This window comes from Cyrtonyx montezumae, unplaced genomic scaffold (genome assembly GCF_038088225.1).
Source record: "Cyrtonyx montezumae isolate F1298 unplaced genomic scaffold, pur_monq_1.0 scaffold_12, whole genome shotgun sequence".
Classification (NCBI taxonomy): domain Eukaryota; kingdom Metazoa; phylum Chordata; class Aves; order Galliformes; family Odontophoridae; genus Cyrtonyx; species Cyrtonyx montezumae.
Window position 1 is genome coordinate 841,382 of NW_027071848.1, and position 20,992 is coordinate 862,373.

Below are 20,992 nucleotides of genomic sequence, written 5' to 3' on the forward strand. Positions count from 1 at the left end.
ATTGCATTTTCCAGCTGTAGGCACTTACTTTCAGTGTGCTTTCTAGATTGATATTTCAAATGATGTGCCTATGTTAACTGTTCTAACTTCAAATTTACTTGCAAAATCCTTCCAGGTGTACTTCCAACTAATTGGTCTAGTTGTGTCTTAGGTGCACATTTATCAGGGAAATGATGCTTTCTTCTCCACGAGGTTTCCTGTATTTCAGAAAAGTGGTGTTTGAAGATGGTATATCTGCTATTTATAATGGAAATGAAATATAGTTGTTGATGTCTTAGATTGGAAATAAAATATAGTGGAAAGGAGGTGTTCACTGTCCTGCTTGTTCAGGCTTCTTGCCAACTCAAAAAAAAAAATGGTCAAGGATTTCTTCTGGCACTTGTTACTTTCTCAAATACCATTATGTTTAGTATAGTTCTCCCTTCAAAACCCCCAAAATATTTATTAATGCTTTGAAATACCTTGCAGTGTGGGCAGGCCTAGATGTGTTAGGCATGGTAAAAGCCATAGGAAGTTAATTAGCAAGTCTGGCCTTTAGTAGTGAGGAAGTACGTATAAGGCAGGACAGCCAAAGACCACAGCAGCCCTGCTATGTGCCTGTCTCCCTTCTGACCTTGGGGCTATTGTGCTCTTAAGGTGGCAGAAGGGACTGTGTCTACTCTGGACTCCCAAAGTAAGATATCACATTGATGTCTCAGGCAGATGCTCTTGCCACAGCTGGTTCATTCCCATACAGAAGAGATGCTGAGAATGTCCTGTGTCCTTCACACTCTCAACTCATACCCTCAGACGAATCACACATCTAAGTTTGGGGAGTCAGATGCTTTCCCTTCATTTTGTGAAGAATTCCATCTGGAAGAAAACTCCATTATGCTGAGCACTCTAAGAACTGGTAATTAAATAGGTGTTTCTGGAGAAGCATACAGTTCTTACTCTTACATACTTCTCCCTTTGCCTCTTCTAATTAAAGTTCCAGTGTGGTTAAGTCAATTGTTTTTATTGTGTTGGGTAGGCTTGGTACAGTGGCTGGAGATACCCTCTTCTAACATGTCTTCCTCTTGCAGAGGTAGTAAGGATAAATACACAGAAGGTTGGGGTGGTTCAGACACTGCAGTAATAGGAACTACATAGGTAACAGATATGTTTTAGATGTTGAGAGGGAAAAGCAAAAACTTCTTAGATGGTGAAACACTCATTGCTGGACTAAGTTGAAATTAGCATTGTTTTACACAATTGCTCAGGTATCAGTTTTTTATGAAGAACTGTATGGAGTTATTTTATACCATTAACTTTCAGGCATTTATTTCATTCTTAGCATAACATTCATAAGAAGCAAGGTCAGTGCTGGAACAGTCTCCTGTTAGGTTCTCGCTTTCTAGTGTCTTTATTACACAGTAGCAAAGCAATTTTCAGAGAGGTGAGAGTCAGGAAAAGGATAGCTTAATTGTAACCCAGAGCAATTCAGAAGCAGTTTAATAACAAGTGCTTTTGTAAGAGGTACAGGAAGGAGAGGTTTGTGCCTTAGAAAAGACACCCACGCTTTACAGATTCGAACTGAGCTTTCTCTCGCGTGCTCTGTTAGTCAGCAGCACTGAGAGCTTTCTCTTCTAATTACCTTCTACACTTTGATTGTTTTGAAGAGCACAGATGTGTCGTGAAATACTGTAATCGGAGTAGAAACATCCATGGAAATACTGGCTGAATGAGTACACTGAATGCCAAGGGAATGAGTTCTGCAGCTGGAATATGAAATGTGTAAGGCTGTAAGTGAGTGCTTGCTTGATGCAGCACGTTGGAAGTGCTCATAAAGGAGATAAAAATCAAATTGTGTTGTTAATAATTATTTTTTCCCCTAAAATTACCTCATTACCCCTCCCTGATCCACTGAATCCCTGGAGTAGTTCACCTGGATCCAGAGAAGTGAAGGCCCAGCAAGGCAAAAACAGCCAAAAGCTGTCGAAGCACGAGTCTGGGATGCTGACTTCAAGCATGAAGCCTCCTATCTGACCACCTTTGTTTTTCCTCTGTAGTACTCCTGATTGCTTTTATCTGAACCCCTTCTGACTTGCCCCTCTCTGATTTTCCCATAATAGTATGCTAAGGTACAATTCGTTTTTGCCAAAACCTATACAGGGCTGTGTATTCCTTTGTCATATACTTTATTCATATCTATCACAATTTCTGGTGGTCTTCTATCGACTATGCTAATAACCCATTAGTTTGTATTGTATCTGGAGCAATTTTCATGGCTCTCAAGTAAGTTTTCATACACAGCTTATACAGTTCAGTAGTTACTTCACTTTGTTTCCTTGAGTGTTTTTCCCATGTTGTTATTTGAACTGTGATGACTAATGTAAGTTGCAGCTGAATTGCTACAATAACTTCAGTTAATGTTGGTGTAAAGGATATCCAGGCTTCAGCAGCATATGGAAAGACTACGTGAGGAATTACAGGAATCAGATCTGTCATTTAAAAAGTGCCTTCTGTTTTTCTCTTAAGGTCAGTGTTGGTCCAGTGCTCCAGCCTGGAGTAACTGTGTTGGCTTCTCTGAATAACAGGAAGCTGACATCGATCTTTCATGCACATTAGCAAGTGGGGAGCTCAGTAATCACCTACTGGCAGAATTCCCGTCAGGATGACTCGCTTTTCTCCCCTCAAGGTCCTTCTGAAATATCAAACGGAGACAGGAGTTTTCATTTCCTGATGCTCTGAAGTGCAGTTATTGTGGACTTTGAAGAGGAAGATATTAAAAATGGCTGGTGGAAGTTGAAATCTAATTGCTAGACAGCCCTCCTGGTGCTAACTTAAGTGAAAGCAGCTCAAGATTGAAGGTAGTAGCCAAGCCAGCTGATTCTGTGTAGCTGGGTTTTCTCAGCAATTATGAAATGCTGGATTTTGGAAAGTCAGTGATGCAAACCTCTTTTGGGCTCTGACTCTGGTTGTGTTATTGACTGATAATATATAGCATGTACTATACGGAAACTTGCTGGATTTTCTTCAAATTAATTCCTCTGCTGATGCTCGCAGTGCTGTGATGGGTGAGCTGTGAAGCACTTCTGTCTTAGCAAGGACTCCCATATTAAATTTGACTGAGTTTCTGGTGAGGAGATATTCTGGAGTCCTCTGCTGTGTTTAAGCTGTCAGGCTGCCTACTCCTTCAGATTGTGCTGTGCAGCATCATTTGCACACAGTGGAATAGATGTATTTTGCCTCAAAATCTTGTTTGTTTTCTAATAACATGATACACGATGACTTTGTAGGAGCTTAACTGTATATCTTTGAGAACATAGCAGCCACTTCCCTTTCTTGTGTTTCACAGTGAGCTGCAGTTGTTTCTAAGGGGAGGTTGAAAGCCTGTAATGAGTATCATGATTCTTATGAGCTTTTAATATAGAGTTGGCATCTTAAGCTGGAAAAAAAACCAAACACCACATCGTTCTTTGCTGTCTGAAGGTAACAGTTATTTTTGTTGTTGCTTTGAGTCTTGTAGAAACCATACTGGAATGAAAAGTCTTCATTTGTATGTGAGACAGCCAGATGGAGAGCAGGAAGGAGAACGTCTTAACATTTGAAAAGGTCCTTACAGTTGGTAAATCTTAACTTATTCTGTGTACAAACACAGGAGAAGGGATCTCTTAACACTGTAAGTCGTGCAGATCACGTTGCCAAAAGCAGAAGGTAGTAATTTTTGCTGCTGCTTTTATATACCACTTTTCCTCCTTCACTGAAAACATTTCTATTTTCTCTCTCTTTGTACTGTGTTCCTGATGTTTCTGTATGCTTGACATATTTGCAACTTTGCGTGGTTTATCCTTGTAATTTCTCATCCACATTTATTGTAGAAATAACTTTCTAATGCAAAAGTAACTACATCTTGGGGAAAACTGAATGTTTATGAAAGTAGGGTCCTTCAAATGTGTGTACCTTAGCCATACCAAGCTCTTGAGATAGGAGTAGTTAGTATATTGTGCCCATGTTTGCTTGTTAATGCTATTTCCTCTTAAGGTTTTGTTTATAATTTTGGTCTAAACCATAAACCATGTGATTTCAGTTTCCATACAGATCTTGCATTTATGATACTAAGTATATTTTTAAAGGTCTCAAGATGACTATACATGCATGGAGGGGGGAAAAAAAAAGACTAGTCAGTTTTGCTGTTATTTTTATATAACAGGATGCAGATGTGGTGAAACACAGAGCTGTCCAGGAGGTGAAGGTTTGTTGAAATGATGATCTGATTTCATTTTGGTACAGTGTGGTGTTCTCTTGATGAATAAAACCATACTCTGAAACAATGGTTTGCATTAGAGTCGTCTCGAAAAACACTTCAGAAAATTGGCAAGGTTGGTCATTCAGTCTGCCAGTTAACATGGTTAGAAATTAAACTCCTGCTTGACCTGGTACCACGTGTGATCTTCGTGGTCATAGGCCACTGTATCTCAGAGCTCCAGTGTTAGAGCTGACCGAGCTTCACCCTGAAGCAGCAGGCAGCCTGTTACTGTTGTGAAACAATTTATAAATGATTCCTCCTCGTGGGAAAGCTATTTTCTACCTTCTAGTATACATTTATTTAAGGTTACTTTATATCTATTTATTCATTTATCAGTGTTATTCCTTATTTCAGATAGTTCCCTTTTAAGTCTGGCATCTCCCATGCTGTATTTGCAACGCCTGGTTTTATTCCCTCTGGCCTTTGTTTTATTAGGCTGGATGAGCTGAACCTTTTTTGTTCCTTCTCATGTTGTAGGTTCCTACTTGACCTTCATGCTTTTCTTTTTTCTTTTATTGGTAAGTGTAGAACACTGTGTTCCACTGGTGGCTTGCATGAAGGTGTTACTATTTCCCTGTCCATATTGCAAATAATTTTTGGAGTTTTGGTGCCTGCCTTCCAGAGAGGACTTGCTCACAGTACTGACCATACCATCTTAATTCTCTTCTCTGCCTCTTCAGGTAGATTCATCCAGTGTTTGAAATAAGGCCAGTGTTGAAAGCCATGTTCTTGGCCATCATATTCAATCCTGCTTCTTTTATTTTGGTCTATGAAATCAGTCATTTCTTGTTGTGATAACCTAGTCCTCCTTTCTGTGAACAGACAGGCTGAAGATAAAACACTGAGAAGCAGACTTCAGTCAAAAAAGAAATACTAGATTCTTTAGGAATCCAGTACCGAGATTGAAGAATGCTATACAGAGTCAGACCCAAAGTCCATCCATGTGCAATCACTTAATTCCTGATATAATTAATTTCTTGTAGGCATAACTAATGATCTCTTTAATTATTTTGTATGTTTTGTGTCCTGTCTTTAGTTACAGGTTCTCCATTCTCTTGATTTTTATTTTAATTCCCCAAAGAAGTTTACTTCATTCCCATATTCTTGTTTGTTCAAGTTGGGCTTTTTTTTACTTTTTTTTTTTTAAGAATATCAGGTGGAAATAGGTACATATTTTTGTATATTTGTATTTACAGTTTAACTTTCCCATTTTCAACTTCATTATCTGTTTCCTTTAAAACTTGTTTCGTGTCCTTGCTTGTTAATTACCTTCAGAGCAGTGGGGCTGCTGTTATTTGTCACCTTTTCCTTTTTCGGGATTGTTTACTAATACCGGTGCATATCTCACTGCTGTTTTCAAGGGAATTATTAAAAAGAACTTTTAATGAATTGATGAGTTATTCTATATGAGGATAATCCTGAAAAAAAAAACAAGCACAACTTTTATGAAGTCCACACTCCTAGGGACACTAGATTGAATAAATGTCTTGTTTTTGACTTGAAATAAATAAGTTTGCCAGCAGCGTGCTGCAGAGCTCCATTGCTCCCCCACTCCTGTTCCCTTTATTTAAAAACAAACCAGCATAATTTTCAATAAGTGTTTCCCAAATGGGCTTGCTTAATCCATGCTCTAAATGTTCTGAATAATATGGGCTAAAAGCTGCTCAGGAGGAGTGTGAGGAATTTGCAGCTACATTAGGTCTGCGGCATTTCCTATCCCAGCTAGATGGTCTTAGATTAAATGCTCATAAATTTTCAATAATTTAACGTAATTATAACTTTACAGGAAGGATTGAAGCCTTTGTTTTCTTACAGAGGAATCTCTTTTCTGTCTTCCTATATCCATTAGCAGTTTCTTATCCTACTGCAGATGGCTTTGAAGGTCATGTGCCTTCCCAGCTATGGATAAACAACATGGTATTTCTTTTGTTCAGCACTTCCATATTTGAATTTTTGCCAGGTTTTTGACAATTTCATAATAAAGTGACCTTTAAGAGTGATATTTACATAAAGCCTAATAAGATCTCTGTAATAGATGGATGTATTTGACAACTCTTTTGGAAAGCAGAGGATTTGTTATCCAGACTATGTAGCCTTTGCTCCACTTTTTGAGGTTAGATGACATCTCTGCCTGATTTGTGGGCAGTGGTGATGGTGGTGTACCACACAGTGCTGCATTTTCAGCGGGTTTCTTCCAAACCTGGTCTCCTCCATCACTTCAGAAACCATCACTGCCGGAATGTGCTGATAGGTTAATAATTCCCCAGAGATACAAGGCATTCCAAAGGCCTTTTTATATTGGTCCAAACTTGTGTGTATTTGCAGAGCTGTTTATGTTTCAGCTGGGCTTCTGTTAGGTGTCTATTTCTGCAGACTCTCAGATGTGATTTTTATCTGGTCAAGAAGAGTTTGTATGGGATTTTTGTTTCCACAGGTTCTGTAATCACAGAATTGTAGGGGTAGAAAGGAACCTCTAGAAATCATCGAGTCCAACCCTCTTGGGGGTTTTGTGGTCTTAGTTTGGTAGTTACCTCTTTTTCTCTAGTATGGATCTTGGAGGGTAGATCTGAAAGCTAGGTGCTTGAATGCAAGGAGTGGTTCAGATACGGGTCTTCTGAACACAAAGGGCAGAAATAACATGAATAACGTTTTTGGTCTCTTGTTATCTTCATACATAGTGCTTACCATCGAGATCTTTGGAACCAAGAATTTACATTTTGTCTATATATATATTTAACTGATGGCACGTGAAAATTTGCAGCTGAATTTATATGAAGGTTCTGCCTTCTTATCTGTCTGCTCTTGCCCAAATTTCATGTTCATTTCATTCCCATTGCAAAACCTTTATTATTAAAACTTTGATTTGTGGTTGAGCTCAAAGGCTGAACCTGAATCCTCTCTGCTGAGAAATGTGCTATTTCCTTTTGCTTCTCTTGTACTTCTCACCATTTCATTGCATATTTCCAGTGGCCAGGATGCTTTGAAAAGATGTTTAAATCAGGATGGCAGAGTAGTCATAAGAAAGAAAAGAAGAGGAAAGGTTTCTTCATCTTCCCCAGCACTGGGAAGGCCGTCTTGCCCCCTGGTATGTAAATACCCCCTGGTATTGGAGAGCAGCGATATCTTGCTGAAGCTTTTGATAAGCCTTGACAGTTGCCTGTCACGCTGATCATTAGTGGTTTCTAACTTTTTTGCTATTCCTGTTCATGCCCTCTTGCTCTTAACTCTTTGCTGTTCCTTATTGAACACTCTTGCAGTCTTTGTGTTGTGATTGGTGATGTGGTGATTGCACACTAATAGCAGAGATTGAACTTTTAAATTTAGGGATGAGTCACTCAGTGACCTTAAGGTATCAGAAGGGAGCGTAGTGGGGAGAACTGCAAGGGCAGAAGAGAAAACAAACAGCTTTTAGAATACCTAGCTTGAATTATTTGGAGATTGTACCTCCTGGAGGTGTTGTGTTTTAATTCACATTCCATGCAATCAAGGTGACCCTAGCATCATCTAACCCAACCTTTTCAGTTAACTTTGTATTTTATTACCATGGGAAGTGACAGAAGAGTGAAAACATTCTTGGTTTTCAAATGGTTAATCGTGTTGCACCGGAATTTAACTGTGTGTTATGAATAAGCAGAAGACAGTTTCAAAAAGATGCAGCTTCCTGGATGAAGTCTGTTGAAGCAGCTTTGTACATTTCAAGTGCGTAGTACCCAATGCTAAATCTCTGTTTTTGCTTCTGCCCTACAGGGAACACAGTGAGTAACCTGATTTTCATTCTACCTCCAATCTATGGTGCGATTCGGACCTATAAAGATGGCCTTGAAAAGCGGTATTTAGCTGCATATTTATGTCTTACAGGTATGTGTAAAAGTTAATTTGATCTTTCCTTATAAAGTCAGCCAATATCCTCATATTAACAAAGCAAGTAGTATAATCCAAATACTGTATGCATGAAACTTCTAACAGCTCAACGAAATTGAGGTTTATATTTACAGGAAAATATTATTTGTTGCCAGAGCATGAAATTAGAGTGTACTAAATAACCCTATGAAGTTTTAGTGATCCCTCTCTGGCCTTGAAGTCATTGTGTCTTTTTGATAAGGTGTCTTATGTGGTCCTACTTTCCAACAGCTTAATGGTAAATTAGGCAAGATTTTAGAGGGGAATTGGAAGAGCATTCTTTCATGAGTTGGAATTTACTTTCGATTCTTGTTTGGCATACAACAGCCTAACTGCTATTGCATCTGGGAAGCTCTGCAAGGGTGAAAAAACAATGGGATCTTGGTGTATCAGTGGACTTCACTGCAGTCTGTTTTTTCCAGTAATTACAAAGTACAGAAAATAAAACAACTTCCTTTACATTTTCAGTTATGCAGCCAGTAATCACATTCCTCCTGACAAAAGGTGTTTTAAGACTATTCAGACTTTTCAGTAGGATCTCTAGAAGTAAGTTTCACAAATTTGTTTGCTGTAGCTCCCATCTCTGGGGAGGCTGACTTTTCCAGTCTTCTCAGTGCTAAGAGATCTGTTTATTGCAAATGTTACATTTAAAACTGGCATGCATATGTGTTTAGATAAACATTGTCAGAAAGCAGACAACCATATGCTAAGTGTATTCGTGATGCCAGTGAAGCTGTTATGTGCACAAGGTACAACTTGGGGTTTTTCAGTCACTTGGAGACCTAGTTCAGCTCTGCTAATATGTGTGAAATATATGCAGCAAAATATATATCCATGGATGCTTCTGAGCACTTTGCAAATAGCCACATGTAGGCGTTCTAGAGTTTTGAATAACCATTCATTTTTGTCTCGGTTTAAAATACTTCAGTGGGAGGAATTTCTGAAGGCCAGAGTGAAGACAAAAGTGCGTGTAAGCATTTGAATCATAGAAAGCTTGGTTTGAAAGGGACCTGAGAGAGCATCAAGTTTTAACCCCTGCTGTGGGCTGGCTGCCCCCTCCCCACAAGCTCAGGCTGCCTAGGGTCTTGCTCAGCCTGGCTGTGAGCACCTCCAGGGATGGGGCTCGCACAGCCTCCATGGGCAGCCTGTTCCAGGGTCTCACCATTCTCTGGGTAAAGAATTTCTTCCTAACATCTAATCTCAATCTCCCCTATTTTACTTTAAAACCATTTTGCCTTGTCCCATCGGTATCAGACAGTGTAAAAGGTTGGTTTCCCTCCTGTTTGTAAGCTCCCTTCAAGTACTGGAAGGCCACACTAAAATCTCCTTGGTGCTTTCTTTTCTTCAGTCTGGACAAGCCCAAATCCTTCAGCCTTTCTTCATAGGAGGGGTGCTCCAGCCCTCTGAGCATCTTTGTGGGCCTCCGCTGGACCCATTCCCAACAGCTTTGCATCCTTCTTGTGTTGGGGATCCCAGACCTGGATGCAGTAGTCCAGATGGGGCCTCAGAAATGCAGAGCAGAGGGGGACAGTCTCCTCCCTGTCCTCTGCCACACCTCTGTTGGTGCAGCCCAGGACACCAATGGCCTTCTGAGCTGCAAGCACTCACTGCTGGCTCATGTTTGGCTTTTCCTTCAGAAGAATTATGTCCTTCTCCATAGGACTTCTCTCAATTAGTTTTTCTCCCAGTCCAGATATGTATCTGGAATTGCCATGACCCAGGTGTGGCACCTTACACTTGGCCTTGTTGAACCCCATTTAGTTCACATGGGCTCACATTTGAAACCTGTCCAGATCCCTCTGGATGGCTTACCTTCCTTCAGCTTTGCTGAAGTTGACTCTACCCTTGCTCTTGAATCGAAGTATCCTGTACTGATATTCCTTCTAAACTGAAAAATGATAAAACTGCATGGAGTCTTACTATTTGCTATAAATTGTAGCTGCTTCATAATGGACAAATTGTGCCACTTTTTGACCAGAGCATGAGGATGTCACACCAAGTCAGCTGGAAAGATTTCCAGCTCTGAACTGTCATTTCTTATACACCAAATAATGTGGTAAAAGAGTCTACCTTCAGTCATAATAAACACCACAGTCTTCAATTTTCTTGCTGTTTCTGGTGTTCATGAAGGGGAACTCAGCCTGCATACTTGGCAGTGGTTCTGCAGGGCAGTCCTGACTTCCAGCTGGGCTCATCTGTGACTGGAGGGAGGAAGCCTTTGTATGCAGTCTGCAGTGATAATGCTTGCATGACTCGACTTTCATTTCTTCTGTTAGAACCTCACATTACAGGTCACTGTGTGTCACCCAGCATGTTTCTATTCTGCTTTGTCTCCATTTCGGTATGAGTAATGCTGGGCTGTTTTACAGCAGTTGGGAGATGTAAAGAAATGTAGACAGCTTTATCACTTCTTGGTGGAAAGACAAGAACAGGACGGTGTGGAATCACAAGCCTCTTAACATCTGTTCCACTACAGAATAAAAGCAGCAAATGAGAAGAGAAACAGAATTTTAAATGTAGTTGAAATGTGCCAAGAACACTGGCATTGTATCTCTGCATGTGACTGAATGAGAAACATACTGACACAGAGAGAGAGTAGGTGTGCAGAAAATGTCTTTTTGTTAGAAAGTGCCAGAGAGTACTTTTCCTGAAAACGGTTCTATTTATTAACAGATTTCACTCTGTGTAAGTAATTTCCCACAAATATAGATTTAATCCATAAAGGAGCACTGAATTTAACACAAAAGTGGTTTCACTTGAGGCATTATGCTTCATGGCAAACACCGCTGTTACTAACCAGTTAGAAGCTCTGCTGTCAATGGGTCGTTTTGTCAAAGTAGAAATTCTTTCACAGTTCTGCTATCAAGATATGGGGGTGGGAGGGGGCTCTTTAGTTAGGTTTTAACAACACTGAATCATTAGTGATATTTTACAAGAAGCTAAAAGACAGCTGTCAAAACGGACATTGAAATGAAATCTGCTAGCGTTTGAGAATGTAAGTGTTGTTTCTAGACGTTATTTTGATCCAAATCAGCTGTTCCTTCTGGATGCTTCCAGACATTTAGCTGACTGTCAGGTCCTTTGTTTTCACCACGCTGTGTTCAGTGCTTTACTTTATACCCTACAATTCCTGATGTTGATATCTATTTTCTCTTTGAACCCAATGCGTTTCGAATTAGGGGAGTGCTGTTCATTTCACGTACGTGCTAAGATCACAACTTGGCTGGACAGGAACAGAGATTTCTGAATAAATATTTAAATAAATTCCTTGTTCATACTGGTACCAAGACTGAGTTGGACTTCACAGCAAGTTCTTTGGCATACAGCACACTGTTCTCAGTCCTTGTTTCTGCTGCACTTTAGCTCAAAGGGCACGTTGTCAATAAACTCAATAGAAACTGGATAATGCTTTAAAATAGTAGAGAACTATATATCAGTCAATCTAAAATTGCTAAGATTATTCTTAAGCAATTGCTATAGTATTTTGCTTCTCATGAGCCATGTAGGAGAGATCAGACTGTCACTACCTCAAGAATATGCAGTTGCTTTTGGGTGTCTTATTTTGATGCTGTGGTATTTTATCAGGTTCTGCTGTGTGACATTTTCTCTTCTTACGGGGCAGTGTGATTCCCAATTGTTTTACGTTCTAGTTGGGTTTTGATTTAAATATATGCATTTCTTTTTGAACTGTGTTTATACTGGAACTCAACATCTGCAAAAATAGTTCTTAGAAGCCCTTCACCTTGAATTAATTCCCTTATTTTTACCTAAGAGCCAAAGAGAAGCTGCTGAGGCTGTGTTGATATTCGAAAATCAGACGTGCTTGGAATGTTCCTGAGCACCGAAGCCAAGCCTGTCTGTTCATCTCAGCCTCCACAAGAAGGTGATTGCATACAAATATCCTATTGGGCACAGGCTTGGGGCTCTCCTAACTGCTGGCCTGTGTCTGGGAGCTGCTGGGGGAAAGTGCAAGTTGGAATAGGCCAGACTCGTGCCACAGACCTCTCTAACAGTTCTCTAGCACAGACAGTTGCATTATGGTGTCTGGGAATTGACCCAGCTGTGCTTGAGCTCACTCATAGAGCTGTACCCTGGGAGTAGCCAAGGTCATTCCTGTCTGAGACAAAGGTGGAAAACCAGTACTGAGTGTACAAAATAAATTAATTCAGTAAAAATAATTCATTTAATTCTGCTCTTTCATCTTTCATTCTTCAACTGTTTGTGGTGCAGTATAGTTGGCCAGCTGGATCACTCTAATAGTGATGTCTTTACTGGAAGCTTTGATACCAAATAAATATGTAAATACCTAAATAAAGATGTTAGCAACTAGAGCTAAATTTCATCATTCCCTTTACGGTGTTCTTGTGTAGAACCTGTAGAGTTTAAATTCATACCACATCTCTGCGATCCTAGTATGTTGCTTTTTTTGTATTTGCTTTTCTTTTATGATTGAGGAATAATTCTTAATGCTGATGAATAGTCTTCAATCAAAAAGAATTACCGCTGCTTATGTGACAGATCTAATTTTTCCTCAAACTACTGAAAAATTCATAGGGAGTATTTGCTTAGATCCCTCCAAGATTCAAATCCTGAGAGTTTATATGGTACATCTATGGAGCTGAATCTCATCTATAGTCTCAAATTATTTATAGCGTGGATATTGCCTTGGAATCTTTGATAGTGTTAGTAGAGCAGTGAAAGTAACATTTATAGAAGCATTGCATTTACTTTCATCATCACTATCACAAATATTCTGTCAAATTCTAGTAACCATGTGTTTGCTATAGGACAAAAGAATCACAGAATTGTAGGGGTTGGAAGGAACCTCTAGAGATCATTGAGTCCATCTCCCCCCTGCCAAAGCAGCTCCCTAGCCCAGGCTGCACAGGTAGGCATCCAGGCAGGTCTTTAACGTCTCCAGAGAAGGAGACTCCACCACTTCTCTGTGCAGCCTATGCCAGTGCTCTGTCACTGCACTGTGAAGAAGTTCCCACACACATTTATGCAGAACTTCATATACTTCAGTTTGTGGCCATTTCCCCTCATCCTATCGCAGCACACTGCAGAGAAGAGTTCGGCCTCGTCCCTTTGCCTCCCACACCTTAGATATCTATAGATGTGGATCAGATCCCCTCTGAGTCTTCTTTTAAGGCTGAACAGCCCCAGGTCTCTCAGACTTTCTTCATAAGGGAGGTGTTCCACGTCCTTTATCGTCTTTGTTGCCCTCTGCTGGACCAGGAGATCCCTTTTTTTTTGTACTGAGGAGCCCAGAACTGGACACAGTACTCCAGGTGAGGTCTCACCAGGGCAGAGTAGAGGGGGAGGATCACTTCCCTCAACCTGCTGGCCGTGCTCTTTTTAATGCACCCTCAGGACACCACTGGCCTTGTCCACCAGGACACACTGCTTGCTCATGGCCAACCTGTTATCCACGAGGACACCCAGGTCTCTTTCCTCAGAGCTCCTTTCCAGTAGCTCATCCCCCAACTTCTACTGGTACATATGGGTATTCCTCCCTAGGTGCAAGACTCTACACTTGCTCTTGTTAAACCTCATCGGGTTCCTTTCTGCCCAACTCTCAGCCTGTCCAAGTCAGAAGTGCATGTCAGTGCTGCACGTAACCTTATAACCTTATACTCCATCTCTATTCCTTTTAAGTGCTATTCTGATTCCATAATTCTGCATAAAAATATTATGGCTTAATTTGTATTCTGTGCATATAATTTCATCCATGTAATTCCAGTGGTTTGTCAGTGTGAAAACACGGAGTAACTTGTAGTGTCAATGAGAAGTGGTTTGCAGAAGCTGTATGGTATTGCTTCATATGTTGAACTTCCCAACCAGTGTGTAGCTTTCAGTGAGTTAAACTCTTTTGCAAAGGAAACAAAAGGAAATGGATAACCTTTGCTTATGAGGAAAGGTGCAAATCCACTGTTCAGCTTTCAGTGGTTATATAGGAATGCAGCTTCTATTGAAAGTGGATGTAGTTGCTGTGATCACGTACACAGACTTTGTAATCTCAAAATTACAAAGCTCAAAGAACATCTCATTACAGTGGTGGCTTTTGTGAAGCAAATATTTGCTAGAAATGCCTCGATCCTCAAGTTGGTGCACCATTAAAAGTACGCCCAGAGATAGCTGCTTTCTGGCAGAACCTCAGGAGAAGACGTTTGAGATTAAGTATTAAAATGCTGTTTATTGATGAGTAATATATATCAAGCCCCTAGTAAGTTTGAGCTTAGCTGTAACTGAAAGCAAGAAATGTTGTGCTCTGAGCATAGCAGAGGATCTAAAGATTTTCTTGCACTCCTTGGCCTGTGAGAGGTGTTCCCTCTTTTTACTTGGCAAGATTTGCAGCACTGGACACTAACCCTGTGTTAAGCCACAGGGCATCAACTCTTCCTAGCACAGCCGTTGGTGCAGTAGAGGCAGTTTTAGATTTTAGCTCCCTTCTGCTGAAGCTTCAAAGTTATGTTTTGATGTTAGTGAAGCAGAGTATGATGCTTCAACTGTGAAGCATTCAATTCACCTCTTAATGCAGTTTCCTTCCTTCTGACTTTTAAACAGATTCATGAAGCTTTCTGCAGAGTTTTGAGCTCAAAGATGGAAGGTTTAGATTGGATGTTGGGGAAATTCTTTATGGAGAGAATGTTGAGGTGTTGGAATAGGCTGCCTGGAGAGGCTGTAGATGCCTTGTAGATGCCTGGAAATGTTCAAGACCAGGTTGGGTGGGACCCTGGGCATCCTGATCTAGTACCAAGTCTGGAGGTTGGTGGTCCTGCCTGTGGCAGTGGGGTTGGAACTTGATGATCCTTGGGGTCCCTTCAGATCCAAGCCATTCTGTGATTCTGCATTAAGCCATCAGATACGCCAAAGGTAGAAAGTCAGAAAGTTGGTTCTTAGCTTATTCAATGTTCAGATGCAAAACTTATCCTTTTTATGTTATCCCTCTGCAGTAAGCAGTTGTCAGTGGGATGAGTGAAACATCACGTTTAGTTCTTTAGTCTTCTTTTAAGCCATCTCTTTTTCAAAAAGATGCTGTTGTGAGCAGTTCTTGCAGCATTTGAGGAAATGTTTATGCAGGCTTGGGAGGGAGCCTGTGACCTGCTGAATAACCAGTGCCCAGTCATGGAACATACTGAGTTTTCTGTTGAGTGTGCTTAAGCATCTGTGGGCCCGATCCTGTTTGTAAGCTCCATCAAGACAAGCATTACAGCCATTGCCAGGAGAGGTTTGTATTTATGTAGAATTGACTTAAAAGCCTTCCTAAACCTTTTCTTGTTTCAGCCAACTATCTTATAGGTAGCAGTTCACCAATGCATGATAAACTTCTGTAATCAGAGAAGAATGATAAACTTCTGTAATCAGAGAAGAATGATAAACTTCTGTAATCATGCATGATAAATGCATGATAAACTTCTGATGCATGATAAACTTCTGATGCATGATAAACTTCTGATGCATGATAAACTTCTGTAATCAGAGAAGAATCTCCTCTCCCATGACTGGAATACTGGGATTGATGGCTACAAGCTCTTCAGAAGGGATAGACAGGGAAGAAAGGGTGGTGGCATAGCTCTCTATATCAAAGAGTGTTTTGATGTTGAAGAACTAGTGGTTGGAAATGACAAAGTAGAGTGTCTATGGATTAGGATCAGGGGGATAGTCCTTAGGAGTGACATCGTGGTGGGGGTCTGTTACAGACCACCTAGTCAGGATGAAGAAATAGATGAGATGTTCTATAAACAACTCGTAGATGTTGCACGATGGCCAGCACTCGTTCTCATGGGGGACTTCAACTTCCCTGATATATGCTGGAAATACAATACTGCGCAGAGGAAGCAGTCCTTGAGATTTCTAGAATGTGTGGATGATTGCTTCCTGACTCAGCTGGTGCAAGAGCCTACCAGGGGAGATGCCTTGCTTGACCTACTTTTCACTAACAGGGAAGGACTAGTAGGGGATGTGAAGGTTGGAGATTGTCTTGGCCAGAGTGACCATGAAATGGTGGAGTTTGCTATTCTGGGTGCCGTCAAGAGGGTGACTAGCAAAACTATTACCTTGGACTTCCAGAGGGCAGACTTTGACCTGTTCAGGACACTTGTTGCAAGGGTCCCTTGGGACTTGCTCCTGAAGGGTAAAGGGGTCCAGGAAGCCTGGATGCTCTTCAAGATGGAAATCTTAAAGGCACAGGAGCAGGCAGTCCCGGAGTCCTGTAAGTCAAGCCGGAGGAGCAAAAGACCAGTGTGGATGAACCGGGATCTTTTGTTGAGACTCCGAGAGAAAAGGAGAGTCTATGTCCTCTGGAAGATGGGTCAGGCTACTTGGGGTGACTACAGAGAACTGGCCAAGATCTGCAGGCAGAAAATTAGAAATGCTAAAGCCCAGCTTGAAATTAGGCTGGCTACTGCTGTAAAGGAGAACAGGAAACCCTTTTACAAATATATTAACAGCAGGAGAAAAACTAAGGAAAATTTCACTCCTTTACTCAACGAGGCAGGCAATATAACCACAGATGATAAGGAAAAGGCTGAGGTTCTCAATGCCTTCTTCACATCTGTCTTTAATAAACAGGACAGTTATCCAAATGGTACTTGCCCTGACCTGGAAGTCTGGGACGGGGTGCATAATGCACCCCCTGTGATTCAAGCAGAGACGGTCAGAGATCTTCTCCTCCATCTGAACTCCCACAAGTCCATGGGGCCAGATGGGATCCACCCAAGGGTGCTGAGGGAGCTAGCAGAGGTGATTGCCGAGCCACTTTCTGCCATCTATCAGCATTCCTGGTTATCTGGAGAGGTCCCACAAGATTGGAGGCTTGCCGATGTGACTCCCATCTTCAAGAAAGGCCGTAAGGAAGACCCGGGGAACTACAGGCCTGTCAGCCTGACCTCGGTATCAGGGAAAGTTATGGAACAGATGTTATTGAGGGAGATCACACGACACGTGCATGGCAATAAAGGGATCAGACCCAGCCAGCACGGGTTCACCAGGGGCAGGTCGTGCTTGTCCAACCTCATCTCCTTCTATGACTGGGTGACCAGACAGGTAGATGAGGGAAAGGCTGTTGATGTAGTCTACCTGGACTTCAGCAAGGCCTTTGACACGGTCTCCCACAGTATTCTCCTAAGGAAACTGGCAGCCCGTGGTGTGGACAGGTTCACTCTTCTCTGGGTGGAGAACTGGCTGGAGGGCCGTGCCCAGAGGGTAGTGGTTAATGGAGTTAAGTCCAGCTGGCGTCCTGTTACGAGTGGTGTCCCCCAAGGGTCAGTTTTGGGGCCCATCTTGTTTAATATCTTTATTGATGACCTAGACGAGGGAATTGAGTGTACCCTCAGTAAGTTTGCAGATGACACAAAGCTGGGAGGATGTGTCAAACTGCCTGAGGGTAGGGAGGCCCTTCAGAGGGATTTGGATAGGCTGAACAGCTGGGCTGAGCAAAATGGGATGAGGTTCAATAAGACCAAGTGCCGGGTCCTGCACTTTGGCCACAATAACCCCATGCAATGCTATAGGCTTGGGGCAGAATGGCTTGAAGAATGTGGAGAGGAAAAGGACCTGGGGGTGTTGGTTGATGCTCGGCTCAACATGAGCCGGCAGTGTGCCCAGGTGGCCAAGAAGGCCAACAGCATCCTGGCCTGTATTAGAAATAGCGTAGCCAGCAGGAGCAGGGAGGTGATCATCCCCCTGTACTCAGCTCTGGTACGGCCGCACCTCGAGTACTGTGTTCAGTTTTGGGCCCCTCACTACAAGAAGGACATTGAGGCCCTGGAGCGTGTTCAGAGAAGGGCAACAAAACTGGTGAGGGGTCTGGAGCACAAGTCTTATGAGGAGCGGCTGAGGGAGCTGGGATTGTTTAGTCTGGAGAAGAGGAGGCTCAGAGGAGACCTTATTGCACTCTACCACTTCCTGAAGGGGGGTTGTGGTGAGGAGGGGGTAGGCCTCTTCTCCCTGATAAGTAATGACAGGACGAGAGGGAATGGCCACAAGTTGCGCCAGGGAAGATTTAGATTAGACCTCAGGAAGCATTTCTTTTCTGAAAGAGTGGTCAGGCACTGGAATGGCCTGCCTAGGGAGGTGGTTGAGGCACCATCCCTAGCGCTGTTCAAGAAGCGTTTAGATGAGGTGCTAAAGGACTTAATTTAGTAGTTGGGTAGAGATAGTGATAGGAGGATGGTTGGACTAGATGATCTTATAGGTCCTTTCCAACCTTATGAACTTATGAACTTATGAACTTATGAAGAAACAGTGTGATCTCTACTCAGAAACAACATTTCTTTGATAGCAGTTTCTAGAAATTAATTATAGTCCTGGGATTAATTACTTGAAACAGTATTACCTGTGATATTTATAAAGACTGACTAGGAAAAATAATCTCAAAATAACTGCTTCTGATCATGTAGGAGGAAGGGGAGAAGTGTGTTTAGTAACAAACTATTGAGGTTTATAGCCTCAATAATGTTAGAAAAAAAATGGCAACAAACACAAGAGAAAAAAAAAGAACCTAATAACATATTTAGTTAATTTAAAATGAATAGCAGTTTGTTATGCAATGGTTTTGTCCATATTTGAAAATTATAGTTACAATTTTTAATGGATTGTATGATGAAGATACTGAAATCAGCATGACAAGCCACAGTAATGGATGGTGCTGTTTTAATTATGATCTCAATGTGCTTTTTCTTCAGAGTGAATAATAGTTATAATCTATTCTGTAGATACAGAAATACAGCTGTGAGAATTTCTCATTAAAATCCCATGAAGTGGTTGCCTATTGTTCAGAAAGATTTTTCAAAAGCAAAACGATGTAATCAGAAGTCCTTTGTAAGTTACAGATTGCATATATATGAACTTAAAGCGTTTGGCAGTGTAGCTCTGTTACAGTTCTGTGTTTCAGTAAAGCTGTGTGCTTTGCTATTTCGTTTTGTTGAGTACATATAATCACAATTCTAGGCTAAAAGCATCTAAAGAAACATCTCCAGACGTGTCTATCAACTGCTTTGGGAATCCTGTACTAAGTGTGCTGTTTGTTAGATAGCAATCTGTTTATGCCTCAGAGAAGCCTAGCTGGTGGGTGCAGAAAAGAAGGTTATATTCTTGCAGCAAAGCACAGCAGCACTACCCAGTGATCAGGGACTGAGTGCAAAATAGTTGGCTTTCTCTGGAGTAGGAGGTAAAACATCATTTATTGAAGACGTCACATTAATGTAGTTACTCTTCCAAAATAAAAATGTGCTGGTGCTTAATGAGAATATTTAATTATTCACATTTCAAAGCAGTGAACAATAGATTAAATACTCTACTGGCTTTGGTCTAAATAATGAAATCTGACTTACAAGAAACATTGTCCATGTCTAACTGCTAAGAACTCTGTATAGGCAAAGCATGCATCTTGTAAATTAAACTCCAAATTTACTTGTGAAATTAAAGTATTTCAAGTAAATTAAGCGTGTCATATAGAAGGATGAGCTTGCAAGAAGAAAGCTAGGAAATAGTGCTCAAAGTTCACTCATTCTGTATTGTAGTAACAGTTGTGCCTCAATAACTGTCCAAAAGCTACTTGGAAAATTTACCTTTTAAACTAGATGACAAGCAGAAACATTGCATTTTCAGGACAGCCATATTAGAATGATGCTTTGCATCATAGGATTGACACAGTTAAGTTTTAGTGTTCTAAAAGGAGAGATGTAATAGTACTATTCCATGCATTCTGGGTTCCCTCCACTCCTAATCCTAAGTGAGATCACATTAGGAGACAGGGAAACCTCCACTCCCCAAAAAACTAAACAAATATAAAGTGGGCAGCCATGGAAAAATGAGTTTGTATCCCTGAGATAGGATGTTGATGGCTTTATTTATATTTTTTCAGTAAATTTTGTTTGTTTAAGTTAAAGCACTTGAAATATTTTCAATATGAACTTGTATTCTAACTATGGCTTTGGTGTTTTCAGCTGTGGGATTGGGATCTTGGTGCTTCCACATGACCCTGAAGTATGAAATGCAAGTAAGTATCAATAAGTACCTGTGAGTCATTGTGTATCTCACTCTGTAGTCATACTGCCATTTCTTGACTAGATGAAACTTGTATAACAGGAGTTAACATACCTCAGATGTCATTGTACATGAGTCTTATTCCACTAGATGTTTTACACTAATAGATGTACTTGTACATACTCCTAAAATAAGAGATCTAATCGATTGCTTACTTTGGTAGAAGACACTTTGTCCATTGGGAAATCATGCTATCTTCTTACTCACTGGTACTTTAAAATTCCTACAGCTGTGTTTTAATAGCAAGCAGTATAGCTATCATTATTCACTGTATCATCTTTTTCAACTTAATGTCCTCTATTATATTTTCTATTGATCTAGATGCACTTGTAGCACGAATACTGCAGTCAGTGTCTGCTGAGAAGCAATAGTGGAGTATCTCTTATTCTCAAGCAGAAGGTATTCAGCAATCAGGCACTGAGCATAAGGATTTGTTCCTGATATTACTCATTTTCTAAAGGGACATAAAGCTGTGTCCTGTTTTAGGTCTAAGAATGCGAAGGAAATTTGCTTTTAAATCAAAGGAGATGAAATGAGATTGAGTCCACCCAAAAATCAGACCACATTCCTTGAAAGCTTTGCCTAAATGCTTCTTGAACTCTGGCAAGCTCAGTTTGATGACTGGTGAGGCTGTTCCAGTGCCCAATCACCATCTGAGTGATGAACCTTTTCCTGATCTCCAACCTGATCCTTTGCTGTAGCAAGTTTATGTCTTTTCCTTAGGTTCTCTTTCTTGCACTGATGCAGGTTAGCAAGGACACACTGAACCCC

General features: G+C 41.0%; 1 protein-coding gene across 1 annotated transcript in view; it reads left to right on the top strand.

Moving 5' to 3' along the window:
* The window catches only part of ACER3 (alkaline ceramidase 3), a 55,392-nt gene that overhangs the window by 11,105 nt on the left and 23,295 nt on the right, over nucleotides 1-20,992 (top strand). Inside the window, exons 2-3 of the mRNA XM_065730322.1 lie at nucleotides 8,018-8,128; nucleotides 20,122-20,174. Coding sequence (XP_065586394.1) covers nucleotides 8,018-8,128; nucleotides 20,122-20,174 — 164 coding nt within the window. The remainder of the gene's footprint in view (nucleotides 1-8,017; nucleotides 8,129-20,121; nucleotides 20,175-20,992) is intronic.